This window comes from Priapulus caudatus, unplaced genomic scaffold (assembly GCF_000485595.1).
Source record: "Priapulus caudatus unplaced genomic scaffold, Priapulus_caudatus-5.0.1 Scaffold11, whole genome shotgun sequence".
Lineage (NCBI taxonomy): Eukaryota > Metazoa > Priapulida > Priapulimorpha > Priapulimorphida > Priapulidae > Priapulus > Priapulus caudatus.
In genome coordinates, this window is record NW_014577072.1 from 744,041 (window position 1) to 760,536 (window position 16,496).

Sequence of the window (16,496 nt, forward strand, 5' to 3'; positions counted from 1 at the left end):
AACTGTTGACGGACGGACGGACGGACGGACGGACAATCATGCGATTCTACAAGCTGCATCTGACTATGTCAGATGAGCTAACAACCTAAAACTACCTCGGGTACATATCTGTAGTACCTGATACGACAACGACCCCATCTGCACAACTTTCCATTTACCATTCATAACAGCGTTGTGGCAGCGTACGATAAATAAATAATTGCATTAGGCAAGTAGTTTGTTAAATAGTCTTTCACCCAATTGTTTACTAGCAACGTCGCCAACACGTCCCTGTTTTTTTCCCCGCGCATTTAACGAATTAAATTTACATGTGACGTCGGGGACGTACAGAGAAAGGGAGAGGAGGAACAATTATACTCGTTGAGCAAGAAGGTGTGTTGGAGTGACACGAGCCCATCGCTGCGTACAGCTATTATGTGTATGTGACGTTAGCACGCATTCATCCAACGAACAGACGACTCTGCCCTGTGTACGCTGTTTATACGCGTTCTATAGGGCTTGGACACGCCTCGTTAAAACGCCACCACAGTGAACACGCAATCAACAGTGCTGCCGATATTATATATATTTATAGGCATGGTACGTAGCGTAGCGCTTAATGAAGCCGAGTACTAGAACTCGCATCAACACGTGGATACATGGCCGTTCGCCTGCTGTACGGATACTTGATGAAGTGCATACATGCAACTTATTATTAAGATTTAATTACAGACGATGCGTTATTGCAATCAAATCACTGAAAAAATCCGAGTATAATAATGAGAAAATTAGCTAAAGTTTGTGAATTATTTAGCCAAAGTTGTCTTGGCCGACTTTTCAAACGACTTCTGACAACACATTTCTAAAATCTCTTTCAGACATGAATACGCTTTGATTAATTGCCTGATAAAGTTTTTTCCTGGCAATAATGTAAAAACAACACTCACGCTTCAGCTGCCTCTTGCCCAACTATCTAAATGTTTGCGGTACAATTTTTCCTGTAGTTTCTAGGTATAGCATACATCTCAGCTATCGTCAATTTCGTCATCATGAAATTCCCGGCCGTTATCTGTACATAATGCTCCTAACAGCTGCCGAATAGACAGCTTAGCTTTGAATCACTCACTTAAAGAGATGATGGCTTCCAGAAAAAAGGTAAAATATTTCTGTCACGCACCATGCAGACACGTATGTATTGTGCTGCGTGCACCAACTGGATGGCCATCAAATAATCATTACTCTCAATCCAAATGACCTCGCTGACGGAGGACGAACTTCATCACTGCGCATTTACACTCACCATTGCACATGTGTAACCATCATTGCACAGCTACACGCATCATTGTGCATCCACAATCACCATTGCACATCTACAAGGATCATTGCACATGTACAATCACCATTGCACATCTACAAGCATCATTGCACATGTACATGCATCATTGCACATCTACACGCATCATTACTCATCTACGAACATCAGAGTACATCTACGATCTACACGCATCATTGCACATCTACAAACACCAGAGTACATCTACGAGCATCATTGCACATCTACAAACATCAGAGTACATGTATATGAGCATCATTGCACATCTACAAGCATCATTGCACATGTACATGCATCATTGCACATCTACACGCATCATTGTACATCCACAATCACCATTGCACATCTACACGCATCATTGAACATCTACAAGCATCATTGCACATCTACAAACATCAGAGTACATGTATATGAGCATCATTGCACATCTACAAGGATCATTGCACATGTACATGCATCATTGCACATCTACACGCATCATTGTACATCCACAATCACCATTGCACATCTACAAGCATCATTGCACATGTACATGCATCATTGCACATCTACACGCATCATTGCTCATCTACAAACACCAGAGTACATCCACAATCACCATTGCACATCTACACGCATCATTGCACATCCACAATCACCATTGCACATCTACAAGCATCATTGCACATGTACAATCACCATTGCACATCTACAAGCATCATTGCACATGTACATGCATCATTGCACATCTACACGCATCATTGCACATCTACAAACATCAGAGTACATGTATATGAGCATCATTGCACATAGATCTACGAGCATCATTGCACATCTACAAACATCATTGCACATCTAAAAACATCATTGCATATGTACAAGCATCATTACACATCTACACGCATCATTGTGCATCTACAATCGTTAATATGGATGCACAAGCATCATTGCACATGTACAATCATCATTACAAAAATAAGAGCATCACTTCACATCTACAAGCACCATTGTAAATCTTCAAGTATCATTGCGCACCGACAACCACCATTGCACATCTACATGCATCATTGCGGATATACAAGCATCATTTCCATCTACAAGCATCATTTCACAGTTACAACCATCATTGCGCATCGACGACTCGAGCATCATTGTACATCTACGACTATAGCTGTACATATTTTATATATCACTGCGCATGTGCGACTATTAGCCTGATATCACTGAATACATAAGTGCATCTTCACGTTATATTATGCAACACGCATAAATTATAAGCATTTAAGTGTTAGAGGTGTAAGCTAAGTTGGTGACTCATGCCAGTGCAGTGCAGCGATGACTCAATTTATGCAGTGCAGCAAGCAAACCAATGACAGCCTCATTCCCAATGATGCAAATTTACTCCCTTGAGAACCCGTTTCATTATATGGAATTTTATTGCAACGTTCTGATACATAATGAAGCCTCGAGCAATGATAGGGTTACACATCCGTCGTCGTTTTCAATCGTTAATTACATCGTTTCGCAAGCGTTTAAAAAAAAATTGCACATCCTATGCTCAACAATATCTTCACCCCCGTCATTAAAATATACAGCTGGAAATATATACGACAAGTCACAGAAGCGTGTCACGTCGACGTGGCACTTATCAACGCGCGTCCTTGTGACCCGCCACGCATTACTATTCAACACGAGCGACCACAGCTAGCCCCCTACCTGTTAAGAATGGCTGCAGACACGCCCTCTGCCTCCAGACTGACAGCCATCTGCTGGCGAGTGTTGTCCTCGATATTGCGAGCCTCGTCGTCATCGTCGTCATCATCGTCGTGGTAGTCGTCATTGATTAGCTGCGGCATCGCGTGCACGTTACTCTGGGCTAAGCTTGGAGCCAGTCCTGACTCCTCCAGCACCTACATGTATGGGAAAAGGATTACGATGCAATCTCGTGCAAGTGTGTTTCATTACGGCATGCTCTCTATACAGTAGTTTTATCTTGAATGCAGGCCGCTGATGGACAATAACTTAACCTTCTTTAATCTCGCGTCACAATGCTCGTCTCGTCGAGATTAGCCCATATGAATTTGTGTAGAGTTAAGAGATCTGAGTGCGGCAGATGCCAGCTCGCATATTGCAAAGGTTGTTTTTGCTCGAGATGATGATGACCTGACGTGAAGCTATAGTCTATAGATTTCCTTCTCTAATTACTTTTAACACGTATTGCAAGATTGCTGGGATGATGACATTACTACATGGCAAATGACAGCTGTGAGACCTATACATGTAGCTCAATCACACAACTGCAATAAAAACAATTTACGTGACATGAATTGTGGCCGACTGCTGAGTGATTGCTATTGGCCCTGCTGGAGTTAAGAATAAAGTGAATTGCAGTAACACATACAAATAATTTGCAAATTCACAGGGCTGCTCATTTTGTAGTCACGACCCTTTTGATGTCATAATGTACTATCACTCAGATTTAAAAAAAACCTAAACAATGTAAAATACCGCATCTGACTTGTTTTTCGTGTGATTGATACATGTATATATAAAGATGAAAATGCACATGAATGAAAAATTCTTATAATATGTACACAGGGCATAAAATTTAGATTTTCTTGCACTGGGACAGAGAGCTGGCTGGTATCAGCAGTTTTTTTTTACCGGCCCTCACCATAATTTACCAACCCTCACAAATTTTGCTTTTTATCCAAAATAAAGATAAGACTGTTTCACTGATCTCTTGCTTGTAATTGATTTTGTAATTTCTTGCTGTCTATTGTCTGGAAATTATTGTAGTTTGCGGCATCGCGTAGTAGCGTTTGAACAGAGTATACTATAAGTACTAGATATCGTGTATGATGTCCAAAGTGTTTTTGTCAATGTCATATTTCACGCTCGCATTTTCTATTTCAAATTTGTAAAATGTTGATAAATTATGGCGTGATATCCTTCTACTCTAGGGTAAAACAGTAATGCAGGGGTAGAAATTTACTTTTGAACACTTTTGACTACCCTCAAAAAGAGGGAGTCCGCAGCAAAATTAGGGAGTTCGCAGTCTGAGGTTCAAAATTAAAGATATTAATATCGCAAATAACGCATGTGCTTATTTTTAAGATTCATGCGGTTGCACGTCCGCTAAATTTTCTTTGGAAATTAGTTGAAAAAATACCGTAATTCCGCAAGGCCGTGCTCCGGAACAAACTAGTTAGTATGGCAGAATTTTCAGGGAGTCACACGGACTCCTGCATATGTCAAATCAGGGAGTCCGACAGTAAATCAGGGAGTCCGACAGTAAATCAGGAAGTCCGACAGTAAATCAGGGAGTCCGACAGTAAATCAGGGAGTATTCGACTCCGGACTCCCGTTAATTTTGCACCCTGGTAATGTAGGACATTTGCTAAATAAAAATGTAGGTACTCGCTAACATGGCTGAAACCACCGGCCCAGAGGACCGCTGTGGACATTTATGAATGAATACAAATATCTGTTTTTTAGCATTGTATGAGTGTTGTAAATTTATCAAGCTATAGCTTTGCATTTCCGTTTTGGAGCACTTAACATTTTAATGGAAACGTTCAAAACCCATTTTAACTTTGGTGAAATAGTTCATACCAACAGAAAGCCAGAATTTGAATTGGGCCTATAATAGCAGCAGACATATTGCAGCAGCCAGCATCAAAATGTCTATGAGCTACTCGTATTCATGAATTTTAAAGCTTCACGGCATGTTCCATAAATATGTGTGAAACCTCGAAACCCTACCTTATTGATAGCATTGTCGATGATGCTGCGTGCCATGTGTCGTGACTGCCATCTGCGTAGCCGCACGTACGTCTGCGTAATAGTGTGGATCACTCGCCGAGCAAAGTCCTGCACCGCCTCCTCCGTCGCCGCGGCTGTGGCATCTCCGACCTCATCACTGCTGCTGCTGCTGCTAGTGTCGGAGTCGCCCGATTCATACAACACAGCCTCGTCCATCAAGGCCTGGCATGCCTGCTCATCAAGCGCCATCGTCGCCGACCCGGCATCGGCAAACTCAGATCTGAGCGTCCACGCTTCTTCCATTGGAAATATCTCAACCGAATTGCTTCTACCTAGTGAGTCCATGTCCGTTCGCTCACTTTTATTACTTGGATTGTTGCAGATTTCTAAAGATGTCATAGGTGACGCCGTCCCGATAGTTAAGTCTGTATTTTGCACATTACAGTGAATTTCCTCGACGTTCTGCTGACTTGTTTGACAAGTTAGAACCTGGTGGTTAGTTCTGACCTGACCTTCCAACAATTGCTGTGTAGTATTAGAATCTTCTCCACAGTTTATGCATGCGTCCGTTTGCTCAGTACACACCTCGCTTTCTTTCCTTCCTGTCTTAGTACTACGGAAACGTTTAGAATTTGAGACTGTGTTTGTACCACCATCTACCGCTAGGCATCTCTTTACAGATGTGCAAGTACTACTGCTTGGCATCTCCAATGAGCTTTCATCAACCGTAGCATTTAGTTTGCTTTCGGTTTTGTGTCGATATCCCTTGATCTCAGAAAGATGGCGAGCTTTTTGCAACGTCTTTCTTGGTGCCGTTTCTTGCTCCATACTGTAGTTTGCACAATCAGCACTGGCCTAAAATAAGATTGAATTTTCTTTATATACTCTTGGATATACAGTGGATGCAAATCTAAACTATTACAAGTTGTATGACATGTAAAATATGCAGACCAAGCATTAGCAGCAGGAATGCACTAGAAATAGGTATCAGTAAAACTGTATTACATGGTTGCAGGAATCCACTTGTCATGCCTGTACACAACTTTATAATTAAAAATAACATTTGATCCACCCAGTTCATCTTATGAGATACTGTTTATGTATAAGTCTATCATACTAATTTTATTGTTTTTACTATTTTATAGTATAATAATAGATAAAGCAATATTTTGATTTTTTTAACTGTTCGTACTAGGGTCATAGACACAAGTGTCTGGGAGGTGATTCTGGGTAAGCCTAATTAACGGACATTGTACATACATGATAGGATTAAGTTTAAGTTAGTATCAGGGTTGTGGCGATAATTTATGATGATAACAACGTCTTCATGTATGTGGGTCCTAAAGTAGGCTTGCACAAAGGATGCTATGAGTCAACCACCAAATAATTATCAAGATTAAGAACCCCTTATGCCGTAAGCATAGAGCCAACCCACTATTACCCGCCACCACCTTACCCTCCCATACAGCAAACTGTGTGTAGTTGAAATGTCAGCAAAGAACAGAGGTGATCTAATGGTTAGCAACTTAGCATGTCTAGCTTTTACTTCAAAGACTGTGAGTTCCAACAGTTGGAACAGTGTCCACAGGCACTTGGGCCATTTCAAAAATATAATGATAGTAAATAAACACAAATAGTATTATGACCAAAGTCTTACCATTTACCAAGTTTACTTACTAAAGTTATAATCTTCATGTACTCTTTATTTCCTAATAATACTATGTAAATGTCATTAAATCTCACATCATCTCATACAATCTCACAGCATTACATACAATCACACACCATTGTCCACAAACACACAGAAAGACAGAGATCTTTCTTCACCATATATTTCACTCTATCTGTGAGTTTATCACCGTAGACTGCATGTACTGTGTTCACGTATTATTACTATGTGACAGAGAGCCCATAAACATTAGGTCTTTTGTAGCAAATACAAATTGTGCTTATTTACTTTCATTTCATTGATGAAACGGCCCGAATCTGCTTTAAATGCTCCTCTGCAACAAGCAGTCTCACTGCACGCAGGGCACAAGCCTGGTTTAGCACATATATATATGCAAAAACACATTTGTGGGGTACCAAACTATCCTTGATCCCACGCAGTGCACGCACACTACTACTACTACTACTACTACTACTACTACTAGTAATAGTATCACACCTGTCACTACTGTGCACACATTCATAGAAAGAAAAGGTGTTAAAGAATCAATTATAACGGCCAAAGTGCCTACGTACCTGTATGTACTACTACTCTAAAATTGTAGGTCTGCCCCCAGTCTCAGCAAAGAGGTTGGCTTGGAATAAATAATGCTCAATTACGGACTAGACTAGTAACCCAACCCTACTCTTGTTGAGTTACATTATTGACTATTGTATCTAATCTGACCAACTGCCGAAACCGACCCAGATCAGTAACCTCACAATGATTAGTCTCTGAAGTCGAAGAAACTATACCAAAAGAATCGGAAGACGGGCACCATTAACGATGAAAATGCAAATAACAACAGGCAATAACACCAACTGACACTGTGTCACTGTCGCTGAGAGGGTCTATGTCCCCCGGGGTACTGCCGGAACGTACCCTGGGTACGGTTTGGTATACCAGAACGTACCCTGGCACTATCTAATATGCTGGACCGTACTTCGCCTACTCCACTAACGAGTCTAGCGAGTCGCCTACGCCTACTCCCTAACCCTAATCCTAACCCTAACCATATCAAATAGTGACCAGGGTACGTTCCGGTATACCGGACTGTACCCAAGGTACGTTCCGGCAGTAACCTGGGGACATAGACCCTATATGTCCTACTATGAGCCCAACTGACACTGTGTCACTGTTCACAGGCACTTAAAGCGTTTCAATAAAATATAATGCTAAATAAATACGAAATCTATTTACTACCAAATTCTTAATGTTTCTATACTATCTTTCACCTATTATTGCCGAGAGTTTCCTGTAAATTCCGTCCAAATCCTCTATGCACACGCTGCCGGCCGCCATGGCTGCCGCGGCTGCACTGTGCACACTTACACTTATAAATATAGCCGGTAGGAAAGCGTGATTGCAAAATCTGCTCAACGCTCGCTTCATTTCACACATTTACAGTACGAATACACATTCAACAGCTTCCATCTTTGTTTCTATTTCAACAACAGTGTTCACTTGTTATAAAAACATACTGTCTCTGTTCGTAACCGAGCTGTGTCACGCGAAATCACACAGACTGACAAAATTCTCGCGTTCGCTCCCTTTGCCCAGTAAATGTAAATGGCTGTCAGAATCAGGAAACACCCACCAGCGCTCTTCGTGACCTCATTCTTGCACCGCAACGCTGCAACGTTTTTGCAACGCTCCAATGGCGAGGCTCGTACGGGAGTTGGAAAGCAGTGCGCCGCCTATAGCCCATAGACTGGTACTCGCTCCCACCTCTCGGCTTAGCTTAGTTACTCGATGGGTAATCGAGGTGGGAGCGAGTACCAGTCTATACAGACCTGTACTTGCAGCCATTTACATTTACTGGGCAAAGGGAGCAAACGCGATAATTTCTTCCAGTCTTTGTGTGATTTTGCGTGACACAGCTTGGTTACGAACAGAGACAGTATGTTTTTATAACAAGTGAACACTGTTGTTGAAATAGAAACTAAGATGGAAGCTGTTGGTTGTGTATTCGTGCTGCGAATGTGTGAAATAAAGCGAGCGTCGAGCGGATTTTGCGATCACGCTTTCCTACCTGCTATATATAATTAGTGTAAGTGTGCACAGTGCAGCCGCGGCAGCCATGGCGGCCACAGGCACTTGAAGCGTTTCAATAAAATATAATACTAAATAAATACGAAATCTAATATTAGTACTACAAAATTCTTAATGTTTCTATACTCTCTTTCACCTATTATTGCCGACAGTTTCCTGTAAATTCCGTGTAAATGCTCTATGCACACACACTACCCGGCTGCCATTGCCAACTGTGTACAGTGAAAGTTAAATATAGCACGTAGGAAAGCGCTCGACTCAAATCCGCTCGACGCTCGATGGATTTCACACAATTACAACACAAAGACACAACCATTCTATTCCATCTTTGTTTCAATTTCAACAGCAGTGTTCACTTGTTAGAAATACAGACTGTCTCTGTTCGTAACCGAGCTCTGTCACGCGAAATCACAAAAACACTGTCGAAATTCGAGCATTCGCTAACGTTGCGCAGTCAATGTAAATGTTTGCAAGTACGTACATGGCTATATGCATTTTGGGAAACTACCACGCTGCTTTCCACCTCCCGTACGAGCCTCGCCATTGGAGCGTTGCAAAAACGTTGCAGCGTTGCGGCGCAAGAATGACGTCACGAATAGCGCCGCTAGGTGTTTCCTGATTCCGGCAGACATTTACATTGACTGCGCAACGTTAGCGAACGCTCGAATTTCGCCAGTGTTTTTGTGATTTCGCGTGACAGAGCTCAGTTACGAACAGAGACAGTCTGTATTTCTAACAAGTGAACACTGCTGTTGAAATAGAAACAAAGATGGAGTAGAATGGTTGTGTCTTTGTGTTGTAATCGTGTGAAATCCATCGAGCGTCGAGCGAATTTGAGTCGAGCGCTTTCCTACCTGCTATATATTTAACTGTCACTGTGCACCGTCGGCAATGGCGGCCGGGTAGTGTGTGTGCCTAGAGCATTTACACGGAATTTACAGGAAACTGTCAGCAATAATAGGTAAAAGAGAGTATAGAAACATTAAGAATTTTGTAGTACTAGTATTAGATTTCGTATTTATTTAGCATTATATTTTATTAAAACGCTTCAAGTGCCTGTGATGGCGGCCGGCAGCGTGTGTACTTAAGAGGATTTGGACGGAATTTACAGGAAACTGTCGGCAATAATAGGTGAAAGAGAGTATAGAAACATTAAGAATTTGGTAGTAAATAGATTTCGTATTTATTTAGCATTATATTTTATTGAAACGCTTCAAGTGCCTGTGTCGCTGTCAGTGTGAGTGTGGGCCGTTAGTGGTGCCGTAGCTCTAGCACTATAGCCTGCGTACAGTTGCCACTGGGCTATAGAACGAGCCATTCGGGATGCGAGGGACCAACTTAGACCCGCTTATACGCGGCTATAAAACGTCTGTGGTAGGCAATTAATGCCTCTTATCCGAAGTGAATATGCCTTAAGTTATATCAGCTACTAAAATTTAACCTCTAACTATCGTTGAAATGGTCTACTTGCAGTATTTCTGGTAAACGAACATTCGATTTGCGAACTTCAAACGGCCATTTCTGGCGGCGCTGTAGACCGAATAATTCTGTCCCATATAACCTTTTTTATATTTTGGTGAGGGTTATATTGGGACAGAACGGGATTCATTGAAATTTCGTGAGATCGCATGCAAAATGCATGCGCTGCGAATGCGGCCCGTACGCCGCTATTGGCGCGAAAAAAAAAGTTTTTCAGCGTTAGGGTGAGGGTTCTAGCTCATCTAAACTCTCAAATCGTGAATTCATTTCCCAAGGCGTTATTTCGAAATCTAGCGCCACCGCCGCCATCTTTGTCTCGTTAAGTATGAAAGCGAATGGACTCCCGTACCCGTAGCCTCGAGACATTAAGATACGGCTACCGTACCCGTAGCCACTGCGGCTGCCTATTTAATTTGTTACCGATAACAACAATGTTTTTGTCTACAACCAACACAACCCGCCCAGCCCTCCACGTACGGAAATACATACTACATAGTTCCCGCTGACTGGCTGGAGTAAGTTGGTCCCGAGCACTCGTAATGGCTGATGCTATAGCCCAGTGGCATCTGTACGCGCGCTAGCTCTAGTACTATAGCCCGCTTACATTGACTGCCGCTGGCCGCTGGCGTCGACTGAAGGCGCAGGCCGCGGGCGACATGAGTGGCCAGCGGCAGTTCATGTAAGCGGCTATAGTACTAGAGCTATACGCGCGCTATAGTAGTACTACTACTAGAGCTAGAGCCCAGTGGTGCCGTTCATCTGGCTTGTTCTGTTCATACTTGAAAATGATTTCTATTTGTGACTTCAGAAAATTATCGAATCTTTCAGCCCACACCAAAATAACAACACATCAGAGATCTGTTCGCACAATTTTATTACCACTTACCGTGTATTATCAATTATGTATTGTTCAGTTTGTTGCGAAAAACTAGTTATCAAAACATTAGCGACTCCATATTTGCGATTGTGCTGCCACGCGCGCGGCGTTTGACGGGCGAAAAACATTTATAATTCGCCATACGAAAAGATTTATCGATCACACTTGCTCTGGTTTTGACATGTATGGGGGTGTCTATATTCAAGCCGGTACGGGAGATTACGGTACGCATATATTTGCTAATATATTGACTAATCGTGTGTCAATAAACTCAATATTCACAGAGAGACGTTTTTGTCGTGAATATATCGCATAAAAAATCGTTGAAAACGTTCACCTTTTGCTCACTAATAATTCAGTGACGGATTTCACAGTGTGTGTCTCTGGCTTAAACGAGCTCTCATCTGAATTGCTATGTTCATGGCAAACACATTTTTAATGAAACTTCGCGATCCGCTTAATTACAAAACAATCGTGGTTTGTTCAAAGTTGTCTCCTCGACAAATAAGAATTTACGCAGTGGCTACGCGTCCGGTCATCCATTACAAAGCTCAGCTCAGATTCCCAAATCCACGTCATGATTAGGTCACGCCTCTTTGAAACCGTTTATTTTACTGGATTTACTATTGCTTCAAACGTTACAAAAACCTTTTTTTGATAAAATACCTAAATGTAAGTAATATTATGGTAAAAACTTATTGTTTATTGTTTTTTACTGAAAAAAATATAGTTGGGTTCACATAAGAAATATATGACCGGAGTCACCGGACGCGTACGTAGCCTGGGAGCTGGGCGTCTTGTAACCGGACGCGTAGCCACGGCCGAACAAAAACTATATAACACTTGTAGAATTTGACAAATACGATCCATCAAAATACGCAAGAACGAGATTTTACTAGAACTCCAATGTTATTTAAGGTAAGACGAATTATCTCTCATTTACGTAAAGCTAAAATGAAAAAAATAGGCCGTGGCTACGCGACCGGTTCCGGACCGTATTTACGCGCCTACGTACGCGTCCGGTAACTCCGGTCATATATTTCTTATGTGAACCCAACTATATTTTTTTCAGTAAAAAACAACAAACAATAACTTTTTACCATAATATTACTTACCTTTAGGTATTTTATCAAAAAAAGGTTTTTGTAACGTTTGAAGCAATAGTAAATCCAGTAAAATAAACGGTTTGAAAGAGGCGTGGCCTAATCATGACGTGGATTTGGGAATCTGAGCTGAGCTTTGTAATGGATGACCGGACGCGTAGCCACTGTGTTTTCTTCTGACCTGTATTCTCGACTAGACAACTACGAAAGCTCGAGCGTACGTGTGCGCACAGGGGTACGCACGTTAAGCCACATGACATGCACGTACATAACCCTGATGTAATTAAATCGGTTGCTGGATAATTTGCAGTCCAATTACTGTTCCACTTTCCTTATTAATGTTACATTGCTACCCACCCATTTGCCCTATATTCCCGTAAGTGTGGACCACCCTTCTCAAAAATTCCCAGATCTGCCCTGTAATGTGTTAACGGATATTAACGCAAGTTAGTTCGAAATTACGCCACTCATTGAGTCCATTCAAGATTGGACTAAGACTGTAGAGGAGGAGAAGAAGGCGGTGGAGGAGGAGGAGAAAGAAAATAATAAAATAAGAGAAGAAGAAAAGATTGTGGATGAGACGAAAGGGCAGAGATCGGGAGGGAAGCAGGTGAGAAATGAGATGGACGAATAGGATTATAAAATAAAGTGGGAATTAATAAAATCTGATAAAGATGATGAAGCGAAGATAATGAAAGGGAAATGTCTAAGAATCCGGCTAAAAAGAGGAGAGAGGCTGATTAAAAGATTCTGATGACATATACGCGGGGAGTTGAAATTATTATATAAGGTGGTAGCGAAGACAAGATAGTAGGAACGGAAGGGAACTTGGAGGATTGGAGTAGGGTAGGTGGGTGTTGGTATAGAAATTAACACGGAGGTGAAAAAAGGAAACATGCAGTACAGCAAGGATAGAAACGTTATACGAGGTAAACGGGAGATGGTGTGAAGCGAAGAGGCAGATGAGTAAGGAGAGGACGATAGGGAAGAATAGATGGGAGAAAGAGGTAACCCATGTTAGAGACGAGGAAAGCAATTATAGTAGGCCTACCGCCTCTCAACCTTACACGTACTTCTTCGCTTTCCACACCTAACCCTACCGTATTTCACTCCATCTTCCTCTTCCTTTTTTTCTCCTCTTCTCCTCGGCCTCTCCACATCTAGTCTCTTCTTCCTTTATCCCGCCGAAGCTATTCTTTCAAAGGTTTAACACGTACTACTGTATCAGGCTTTATCCCGCTCATTCTCTTATTATTCCACCTGCTTACCCCTCCTCATATTTCCACCTGTTTTGTCTTATCCACCTCCAAACTTCCTACTCGGCAGCCTTGGACTACTCTCTGTCCTATAAGATGACCGCGAGACTACGCTCGTAACAGTTGTGCATGTATATCGACAAAACATTACTGAATAGCAATTATGCATAGGAATTTCAGAACAGGTGGTGTATACAAGGTTTAATTACCATCGCATGAAGTTATTGTTAAAATGCGATAGTAAAATCTGTAATCTACTAATCGTATAGTGGAAATGTTTATTATTGCGCGAATTTAATTTTAACATCACAAAAGACTACATCCGATCTTTATATCGGAAAAAATGTCCATGAAACTGTTCTATTAAAATCCGTAAGCTTAAAATCCAGCTAATTTGGCATGAGTATCATCAGGGTATCATGTTACGCCCATGCCGGTACAATGGAATCAAAGATAAATATAATGTAGGCCTACACATTAATGCCAGAATATACATTTACACACGCATATGTCACATGCATGTATTTTCACATTAAAACTCAGCCATCTAGGTCCGTATACTGCGGTACAGTACTCTATTTACTACACTATCAAAGTAAGACTATGTTTTTGTAAGCGCTATCTATAGGTACGGATGGGATATAGCGTGAGACATGAAATTCCCGTATGCTTTAACGTTAGCGTGAAAAACACACATTTTACCGTAAGGCGCGATTTTTGCTTAGCGTTACGATCCCCTCATAGAAATAAACGCTAACATAAAACCTCCAAACTATTTACCGTGTATTTCGTTTCGCATCGATTGTTCTTCGGAGCTTCTTTGTTTTCGGCTTGCTTTAGTAATACGTCACAGAGATTAGTGAAAAACTAAAGCATTTACGGAGAACTTCAAAAAGTCAAAATATTGAGGACTCTTATATGAGGACAGTAGATTGGTGAAAAATTGAGAAGGAGAAAGGTTGTGGAAAGAGATGCGGACTAGCGGTGTATTATATTAATGAGTGCTTTTATGTTAGAATACGTGTATGAAATACGGCGTACTATATGAAACATGTCTAGGTAAATTTTTTATATTGATAAAATGTAATATAACTTCGTAATTCGTATTTAATTCAATAACTCACGTCTACACAGTGGTAGGCCTACTTTATAAATTAATAGACATACACCTTACACATAATATACACAAACAAATCAAAACACGTTCTTAAGAAACATCTTTATACATAGTCACACAGTGTAGATAACGTACTTTGGATACTCAATTTGTACAGCAATTGAAGGAATCAACGGTAACGGAAGGAACGAACACAGTAAAGTTGCACGTTTATTGTCACAACATTGCGCAGAAATTATAATACATTGTGCAAAACGTTAACGGGCATTATTGCAGGCTCCATGTTGCCACATTGCTTCTATAATTAAAGGTACCCGCGCCATTTCTGAGCCCTCTTGCCGCGGTCTCCTCTCGTACAATGTATTACAAAAGTTTCACAATGAAGTTCATACAAATTGATAACCACAACAGCAAGCCACTCAAATGTAACGTATAGATTCCCACAACAACAACATTTCAAAAACAATTGGAAAATTAAATGTACTTGAAACACGACGAAAAATAAAATGCAGATGTTGTATGCAAAGACGAGCATAAGGTTTGCATATAATATCGCTGTGTTGCTATTCATGCATATAGAGGTCTACCATATACGATGAAAATAATTATCGCTAGCAATTTCCTGCGGCAATGGATTTTAAACGCAATAAAATTAATCCGCACTGCACATCAACTACGTGTCAATTCCACAATGCATAGAATATTAAAAGTAACGGCGTTTTAATCAAAATATTTAAATGCTGCTACATTACTAGACCGATTGTATTGTATTGCACATGCGCTATATTTTCACGCCTAGTGAAATTTAACTGCAATAATATTCGCAGATGGTATTCGTACCACGCTGATACAGAACTAGCTTATAAACGCTAGCATAAACACAAGAATATTACACGAATATATGTGTGCACACGGCACAAACGACCCTGACATTTAACATAGCTGATGGTATCGTTGATCTATGTAATTCAATGAGGCTGGACCAAACGTGACTGGCCATCGCTAACATACATGTCCCACTTCGACATAAACTAATACCAAGATGTAGTTTCTGTCAACCTTTAAAATGCTGTACCAGCCAGACCAGGGTACATTAGTGTAAGGTATCATAGAGATCACTTAAATGCACGCACTTATTCCATAGATAAAATATCATACCTGCGGCTATATCATTCGACCTATATGCTTTGTGACAGTCTAACGACGTCCGTCAGCGAAACAATTCACCGTGTTAGAACCATCGACCACCCACATGAGTGGCACATAAAATAGACAAGTAGTATTCGTGTGCTTATTGGTACCTATACGAGCGACTAGTGTGGTTTTCATTTGCAGGATCACACGTCAACTACGAACGCGCGCGCATTTAAAAAATATTTAATTAGAAATTAAACTAAAATCGCGGATATCGAGTCGATGCAGCTGCGTGTTTTAGGCAATATTTATACGTTAAACAACAGATGATTAGTCCCGATACGATAGGATGTCAACTAAAGAGAGGGTTCCGCCGATCAATGAGAGCCCGTCTGCCTCGCGATAGATATGATCAAGAGTACATAATAGGGAATCCCTGGGGATTAGGGGGTTCCCTATATAATGATGCAGATATGAAAGCAAGCATGGTCGTGAAGCCTATAACAGTAATAACACATGACTATAATCAGGAGTAGATAATAGGTTTCCCTATTATCTACTTCTGCTATAATACACCTGCTTTTCTGCACGCCATCCACTGGCCGTGTACGCAGTGGTATCCGCACGAGGCTTTACCGTAGATGCAATTGATCGCATATTCGCAAACGCATATCGCAATTTTAACCCCAAAAAAACCAGTTAGACCAAAGACTG

General features: G+C 41.1%; 1 protein-coding gene across 1 annotated transcript in view; it reads right to left on the reverse strand.

Annotated features, from left to right (window-relative positions):
* Positions 1-11,263, reverse strand: part of LOC106807701 — a 14,314-nt gene extending 3,051 nt beyond the window's left edge. Inside the window, exons 1-3 of the mRNA XM_014810134.1 lie at positions 11,182-11,263; positions 5,057-5,911; positions 3,008-3,201 (exon numbers count right to left, since the gene is read on the reverse strand). Coding sequence (XP_014665620.1) covers positions 3,008-3,201; positions 5,057-5,884 — 1,022 coding nt within the window. The 5' untranslated portion in view covers positions 5,885-5,911; positions 11,182-11,263. The remainder of the gene's footprint in view (positions 1-3,007; positions 3,202-5,056; positions 5,912-11,181) is intronic.
* Positions 11,264-16,496: the final 5,233 nt, after the last annotated feature.